Source organism: Suricata suricatta, chromosome 16, assembly GCF_006229205.1.
Source record: "Suricata suricatta isolate VVHF042 chromosome 16, meerkat_22Aug2017_6uvM2_HiC, whole genome shotgun sequence".
Classification (NCBI taxonomy): domain Eukaryota; kingdom Metazoa; phylum Chordata; class Mammalia; order Carnivora; family Herpestidae; genus Suricata; species Suricata suricatta.
The window spans coordinates 52,044,746-52,052,378 of record NC_043715.1 but is presented as its reverse complement, the minus strand read 5'-3'; the positions used below and the strand labels follow the sequence as shown (position 1 = coordinate 52,052,378).

Sequence of the window (7,633 nt, the reverse complement as noted above, 5' to 3'; positions counted from 1 at the left end):
GCACCCGCCCCTGGAGCACCGCACCCCGCAGGTCCTCACCCTGGAGCACCTGCCCCTGGAGCACCATACCACGGGCGTCCTCACCCTGGGGCGGTGGCTGGCGGCTGCAGCTGCACTGAAGTGTTAAACAGCTCCAGGTCCACATCTTCCACTTCGTGGCCCCTGCAGCCCCCGGGGTGCGTCACCACCGACATGCCCACCACGTTGCCAGCCACATCCACATGCAGCGTCAGCTGGTCCGAGAGGTGCGACTCCACCAGCGAACACTAGGGCGGCAGGGAGGGGAGGGTCGTCACCAGCCCTTGCCCGCGCCAAGACCCCCGAGCCTCCAGCCCCCTCTCAAGGGGCCCAGAAGGATCTTTCAAAGCCCTTTGAGGTTCCCTCCACCCTCGGGCACAAGCCCAAGCACAACAACTTCCCCATTAGGCCCTGTGCTGTCCCATCAAAGCACGGGCCACCTGGACTGTCCCCCTCCAGCCCGGGAGACCCCTGAGGGCAAGCCCAGGCCTGAGTCTTCCCTGTCCAGAAAGGCTGGGTCACAAATGGTGGCAGCCAGGCTGGGGCAGATGGGAGGAGTGAAGATGGTCCTTGTCACTGACTCACCGCGGGGACAAAGGAGGAGACGTAGCTGCCAGCTTCTGGGCCATCAGGGGCCCCAGGGCGCTGAGGGACCCGGACACGGTACAGGCCATTCAAGGCTGCCACATCCTGCAGGGCAGAGGAGGGTGGCAGTGAGAGGGACAGCACGTGCCCCCCCCAGGCTCCAATCTCGCTCAGCCACCCCCCAATCCCTGACCCAGGACTCGTCCCGGTGGGGTGGCCCTGCTGGTGGGTGAGGCCAGGAGCCACTGGGCGCTCCACCTGGGGGAGAGTAGAGCCCAGCCCAGTGATGGAGTGAGTCCCAAGGACACTCTTCCCAAACCTGGCTCGAGCTGCCCCTGGGCCCACCCCGTATCTGGACTCCCCAATCGCAGGAGCAAGAAAGTCTCCTGGGAGGCAGCTGTGACCAGGAGGCACGTGGGCGCCAGGCAGGAAGGCTGGCTGGGGTCCACCCCCCACAGGGAGGGCACGTGTCTGCCCAGAATGAAACCTGCCTTTCCCAGCCTCCCTTGTAACTACATCTGGCCAAAGGGACAGAGACTCGGACTGTGGCAACTTCTGTGAGCTTTCCCTGAAAGGTGGCTGCTCCCTGCCCTCCCCCACCCTTCTCTCCCTCTGGCCTGCTTCACCTCCCTGCCCCTTCTCCAGGGAGGCCTGAGCCAGGTCTGGATGGAGCCTGGCCAGGACCCCGGCCCTCGAGGCCACGGAGCCAGCTATGCAGAATTAACCTTCGGTTCTCATAGGGATCACTTTCTCCTCCCAAGTAAATCTCCTGACCGACTACAGAGCACTGGGCTGAGCCTGGCAAGGTGAGGGGAGCTAACTTATTAAACCTGGGGGCCGGGGATGGACCGGGCAGAAGGAATGGCCCGGGCAAAGGCCCTGAAGCACGCGTGTCATGCTCCAAGGCACACGCCCCCTCCCCCCCAGCCCCCGCCCCACCGCCCACCCCAGTGAGCCAGCCCCAGGTCCCCTCCTCACCCGGAGCCGGCCCCGCTCCTCCTCGTTGAGCTGCCGCTGCGAGAGGGACAAAGTGCCATCCTGCTGGTTCCAGAGCAGTGAGCCCCGCTTCCGGAAGTGGGCACTGTCATCTGTGGGGAGTCGGGGCTTAGCGAACGCCCCACCACTGAACCCTTCAGCCTGCGCAGTGACCAGGTTGCTTCTCTCTTGAGCGCCCCCAATTTCCCACCTGAAACATGGGGACCCCCCCACACATCCTCCCCCTGTCCAGCCCACAACAGACATCTGAACACCACAGCTCCTGAGCCCTGCCTCTGCTTACCAGGTGACCCAGGGACAGTCACCTGATCTCTCTGAGCCTCAGTTTTCCCAGCTACAAAATACGGGGGCTTCCAACCGTTGGGCCAAGTCGGAACCCGTGGAGCTTTTCCGGGCAGATGCCAGGGACCGGGTCAGGAGGTGTGCAGAGGGTCCCAGCTTCGGTGTTTCAAACAAGCATCCCAGAGTTTGGGACCTGAGACCTCCGGGCCACTCTGCCATCCGTGCCCTGGGAATGTGAACGCCTGAATCACAGGAGTTTAAGCTGGGCTGCAGAGTAGAGCAGGCCCTGGCTCTACCAGTATCAGTCCCTTACAAAGGGACCTTGTGTGGTGCCCCTCTGAGCCTCAGCTTCCCCTTCTGGATCCCTAACACCCCCTGCGTTGCATGGCTGCTGTGAGCACTTTTGACGGGACACCTAGCCACGAATGCAGGCCACAAGCTGACTGGTCTGAAAAAAAATCTAAGGTTATTACTGCCACAAGGGCCTTTCTGAAACTAGGGTTTGTCTTACAGGTGAGGGAGCATTCAAAGGTAGAATGCTCTTAAGTCTCTCATCTCCTCCCTGCCCCAGCCCCCCACCCCATAATAATCCAAACATACCCCTAGGGGATGTTGTGCCTCGCATGAGGTGGCACCAAACCCAAGTTCTTGACCTCACCGGGCAGCAGGTAAGTGCCCAGACAGGGAACGTCGCCAGACTCACCGATCTCAAATGAGTGCTCCAGCAGCAGCCCCACGGTGCCGCAGCCCTCACCCTCTCGACCTTCTGCCCCCGCCTGCAGGTGAGAGAGAGGTGCCCCACTGAGGACCAGCAGAGCCCTCAGCAGGGCAAGACACAAGGACCCAGGGACAGACACAGGCTGGGGAAGAAACCTTATTTACATACTCTTTTCTAAACACTGACCCTTGTCCACGATTCCACTGGGAACCGTCCCTTTCATGAAAATTCATGATCTGGACGGTCCCCAGAAAACCAGAGCCTGCAAACAAGCGTAACCTTGCTTCCGGGGCAACCATCTCCAGGTCACTCTCCCGCCCAGCATCATAAACACTCAGGAATTAAAGGACACCTGTGCTTACATCCAAGGCTAACACTCAAGTCGCCCCTTTTCACCTTAACAGCCACAACAGCCACCATGCCTCCGAAATTCCGAAGCTTATCAACTACATACAAGATTCCACGCCCTCCAGGGGTGCCTGGGTGGCTCTGTGGATTAAGCTCTGGAGCTTCAGCTCCGGTCATGATCTCGCGATTTGTGAGTTCCAGCCCCACATCGGGCTGGCGCTGATGAGAACTGGCTTCTGATCTTCTGTCCATACCCCACCCCTCGCCTCCCTCTGCATCTCCCTTGCTCGTTGTCTCTCTCGAAATAAATAAACAAAAAAAAAACAAGATTCCACGCCATCCATTCCCCTAAATCCAAATGTCTCCTACCTCTGTGTCCCTCACCCTACGCCCCTGCACCTACGCAGCTCTCACACCTTCGCAACCCGGTGTCCAGAGATTAATCCGGGAACTAAAGATCCCGCCCTTTCATGCATATTCAAGAGACGGAACTCCTGTCCAATCACTCCAGAGCGCCTCTGCCGGTTTCGTTTTGGCCGCCCCTACGTCTGATTCGCCAAGATTCCACCCGAGCCACACCCCCTCATGCATATTTAAGACTGCGGATCCCTAACGTTCCAACATTAACCTGAGGTTCTCGCACCTACCGCACATCATCGTTCTCACACCACCGACAACCCAGGGATCAAGATCCCATCCGAGCCCCGCCCCCTCATACATGTTCCCGAGTTAGAGCCTTCCTAACTATACTCTCACGTTCACCTCTTCCTCTCTCTTGGCCCTGCAATGCCTCGTTCCCACCTTACCCGACGTAAACACCCGAGACCCAGGATTTCCGTCAGCCCCGCTCCCCGTACGGAGTCAATGAGCACTCACCCCCCGCAGAGCGGTCCCGGACCGGCAGCCGCTACCCCGCGCCCGGCTGGGAGCTGCAGCCGCCACCAGCAAGAGCAGGAGCAGCCGAGTAGCCACAGCGCCGGCGGCCGCCATTTTGACCCCTTCCCACCTGGCCAGGGGCGGGAGGGAGCCTGGAGCCTCAGAGCACGCCGCCCACGCGCCTGCGCCAGCTCCTTGCGCCTGCGCACTAGCGCCCGCGGCGGGCCCGGTGGCCGCCGCCGCGCCCAGGTCTCTAGGCACCGCCCCTGGAAGACGTCACAAAACGGGCATCTCTTGGGTGCTTTGAAGCCGCGTTGTGACGTGATAGAGGCCGCGGCCCCACGCACCCGTTTTCTCCGCAGACACCTCGTTTCACTCTCCCCATGGGGAGGGGCGTTGCCATGATGAAGGGGCACGGGACCAAGCCGGCCCTGGGTGGAGCAGGTGGGATGACAGGTGAGACGCGGAGCCGGGCCTGGCAGCGTTGGACCCGGTGAGGGAACCCGTGAGGGATGGGGCCGGCGATGCGAAGACTGATAGCCCCGGCGCCCCTACCCTCAGAGCGGGACTTTCCTGGCCTACCATATGGGGGGCCCAGGGCCAGCCTCCTGGGCTAGATCCCTGAACTTCGCCCCTCTAGAATGCCCCCTGCTTCCAGCCTTTCCCACGGGCGGGCCCGGACAGCTCCAGCGCCACCTCCTGAGCGGCGAGTTCGACCAGCTGCGAGACTTTCCCATCTTTGAGAGCAACTTTGTGCAGGTGTGGAGCCCCAGAGCCCCCTGACCCCGAGCCTGGGCTGGAGCCTTGACCTCCCAACTTCAAGAGCCCCTGCTCTGCCTACTTCCGACCACGCTCACATAGCGTTTATCCCCTGGAATTGCAGACCACCCCACCCCCTCCGTACCTCCAGACTGTTAGCTTCTTTATGAACATTGGCCTCTGATTCCCTGGGTTCAGTTTCCCTGATTTCACATCCGATGAATCTTGACCTCTGACCCCAGGATATCTGCCCCCAGACTTGGTGTTTAATACACTTGGTTCATGACCCTTAACCCCACCAACCCTGCCTTCCATCTATCTGGCTTCTAACCTCTAACCCCTGGCCCTAGGTGACCCGGTTAGGAGAAGTCGCCAACAAGGTCACCATGGGGGTGGCAGCCTCCAGTCCAGCCCTGGAACTCCCAGACCTGTTGCTGCTGGCCGGCCCTACCAAGGATAACGGACACCTGCAGCTCTTTGGGTGACCACCCCTATCCCAGCCTGGCCCTCCTCCTTCCCCAGCTCTGGGCATCCTGGACCCCCTGCGGCACCTCTCGTCACACAGATAACTCCCAGGGCCAGGAGTCTTGGATGGCTGCCAGTCCTCCGTGGGTGGCCGCTGTACACCCAGGAGAACAGGGCAGGGCGATCCACGGGGGCTGGAAATCAGAGATAGAGGGACGTGAGGGGGACACTCCACAGCCCCACCCTGGCAAGGATCAGAAAAATAACCACTTATGCTGTGCCTACCGCATGCCAGGCGCCGCCTAGGCCATGCACGTAATCTCCTCTCTGACCTACTCTTATATGATGGGACCCTTAGCCCCATCCTTTGAAAAGAGAAACAGGCTCAGAGACCCACAGGGGTCAGGGGTTGGTTGGAATTGGAATCTCAGGGCTCCTCCTCATTGCCGACCTCATGATTCTTTTTCCTTTTAATGTTTCCTCCTTCATTTAGAGAGAGAGAGAACAAGCAGGGAGGGGCAGAGAGAGAATCCCAAGCAGGCTCTGCACTGTCAGCGGTGCAGACATGGGGCTCCATCTCACAAATCATGATATCATGACCTGAGCCGAAATCAAGAGTCAGACACTTAACTGAGCCACCCAAGGGCCCCGCGGACCTCGTGATGCTTGGGCTCTGGTGCCACACTAAGCACCACCGCTTCGGGCCTTTCCTTTTTCATTGAACAAGCACTGTAATCGTACCCCAAAGTACAAAACATACAGAGCACAAAATAACACCTTCCTCCCGTCCTCTGCCCCTCCCTCCGACTCCGGCTGCAAATAACTAAACTTTCCGAAACGTGTAGTACATTTACAAAAACGATGTATTAATGGCTTTCACTTTTTTTTTTTATTTTTCTTTACATTTATTTTTTTGAGAGACAGAATGCGAGCAGGGGAGGGGCAGAGAGAGAGGGAGACACAGAATCCGAAGCAGGCTTCAGGCTCTGAGCTGTCAGCTCAGAGCCCGACGTGGGCCCCGAACCCGTGAACCATGAGATCATGACCTGAGCCGAAGTCAGATGCTTAAGCGACTGAGCCACCCAGGCACCCCAGCTTTCACTTTTTTGACCATAGTTAATGAAAAAAAGAAAGGGAGGGGGAGAGGGACAGAAGGGACAGAGGAAGGACTCACATAGTCTCACACACACACACACAGTGGGGTCCACAGTCCTTTGTCTGCAGTTCTGGTACCTAAAACAAAATTTGCAGCCACCACTTGGTGGTAGAACCAGATTCTGACCGCCCCCATTGAGGCTGACATTGAGGCTCCCGACAGCCTTTCTTTACCCGCTCTGCCCCCTCTGCCCGGGAAAAGCTGAACACTTCACAAAGCAGTGTGCTGACGCCTCCCACCAACTGACGTCACCGATAGCTGAGGCATGACCTGCAGCGGGAGGAGCGCTGAGGGCGGTGCCGAGGGGTGCTTGGGCCCCTAAAATCTCCTTCAACACCCCCCAAAAGTAAGCATACCATCAGGCTAAAAACACTGAGCTTGCTCTGAAAATGAGTGTCACACCTCAGCCCCTAGTCCCTCACTTCTGACCTGTCATGGGCCAGTCCTGACAAGTGTATAATGCGTGTTCACCCTTCCTTTTTTTACTTTTTAATTTTTTGTTAATGTTTATTTTTGAGAGATGGACAGAGCACGAGCGGGGGAGGGGCAGAGAGAGAGGAGACACAGAACCCAAAGCAGGCTCCCGGCTCTGAGCTGTCAGCCCGACACGGGGCTTGAACTCCGGGACCTCGAGATCATGACCTGAACCGGAGTCAGACATTTAGCCGACAGAGCCACCCAGGTGCCCCCACCCGTCCTTTAAAAACAGCCGCAGGCACGCGCTCCATGCCACTTCTGCCCGCCGCGACCTCCCCCATCAGCCCTGCATCAATATTATTTCATGTCGGCGGAAGCACAACCAGCAGGCGCTTTTCTGGACACACAGCGGTGAATACTCTGCCCCCTTAGACACCGCTTGCATCTGGTGCTGTCCCCGTGTGGCAGGGAACGTCCTCGAACGAATGTGTGCCTTCCTGCCTGGGTTCACTGGCTTCACTTCTTTTTCACTGGCTTTGGCCAAGCGCCCTGTCTGTGCCTCGGTTTCCCCATCTGGAACACGGGGATAAGGAGGGCCCACCTTGCAGGGCTGCCAGGGGGTACTCTGAATAAAGGGCCGTGAGGCTCTTGGTCCAGGGTGAGCGCTTTGTGAACGTAAACTGTCACCCGTCCACCTGGGGAAGGTTGTAGCAGATGGAGCCACCTTCTGAGGGACGCTGATGTGGGGCCGGCGTCTGGGGGTTACAGCCAGTGTGGTCGGTGGGGGGCATCCAGGCGCACGGTGCGGGGTGTCTGTCAGATCGGTTCCTAGAGGTAGTATTGCTGGGCCAGAGTGGGGGAATGTGGCTACCAGTGTGGTGCTTAAGAACATGGAGAGGACTTGGGTTCAAATCCCCGCTGTGTGACCTGGGCCAAATTATCCACCTTCTCAACAAACATCCATTGAGCACCTACCACAGATGTGAGCTCCCGTGGGGGGCCGGGGGGGGGGG

At 59.0% G+C, this 7,633-nt stretch overlaps 2 protein-coding genes across 4 annotated transcripts in view; one reads left to right on the top strand and one right to left on the bottom strand.

Annotated features, from left to right (window-relative positions):
• EMC10 (ER membrane protein complex subunit 10) overlaps positions 1 to 4,031 on the bottom strand; it is a 6,527-nt gene extending 2,496 nt beyond the window's left edge. Inside the window, exons 1-5 of one of the 2 annotated variants that reach the window (XM_029925274.1) lie at positions 3,824 to 4,031; positions 2,585 to 2,657; positions 1,582 to 1,691; positions 604 to 708; positions 85 to 266 (exon numbers count right to left, since the gene is read on the bottom strand). In XM_029925274.1, coding sequence (XP_029781134.1) covers positions 85 to 266; positions 604 to 708; positions 1,582 to 1,691; positions 2,585 to 2,657; positions 3,824 to 3,937 — 584 coding nt within the window. In that variant the 5' untranslated portion in view covers positions 3,938 to 4,031. The remainder of the gene's footprint in view (positions 1 to 84; positions 267 to 603; positions 709 to 1,581; positions 1,692 to 2,584; positions 2,658 to 3,823) is intronic. The other variant, XM_029925273.1, reaches the window with a different exon arrangement.
• Positions 4,032 to 4,109: 78 nt separating this feature from the next.
• The window catches only part of FAM71E1 (family with sequence similarity 71 member E1), a 5,849-nt gene continuing 2,325 nt past the window's right edge, over positions 4,110 to 7,633 (top strand). Inside the window, exons 1-3 of one of the 2 annotated variants that reach the window (XM_029925276.1) lie at positions 4,110 to 4,279; positions 4,482 to 4,582; positions 4,933 to 5,063. In XM_029925276.1, coding sequence (XP_029781136.1) covers positions 4,207 to 4,279; positions 4,482 to 4,582; positions 4,933 to 5,063 — 305 coding nt within the window. In that variant the 5' untranslated portion in view covers positions 4,110 to 4,206. Of the gene's footprint in view, positions 4,280 to 4,463; positions 4,583 to 4,932; positions 5,064 to 7,633 lie in introns of both variants that reach the window. The other variant, XM_029925275.1, reaches the window with a different exon arrangement.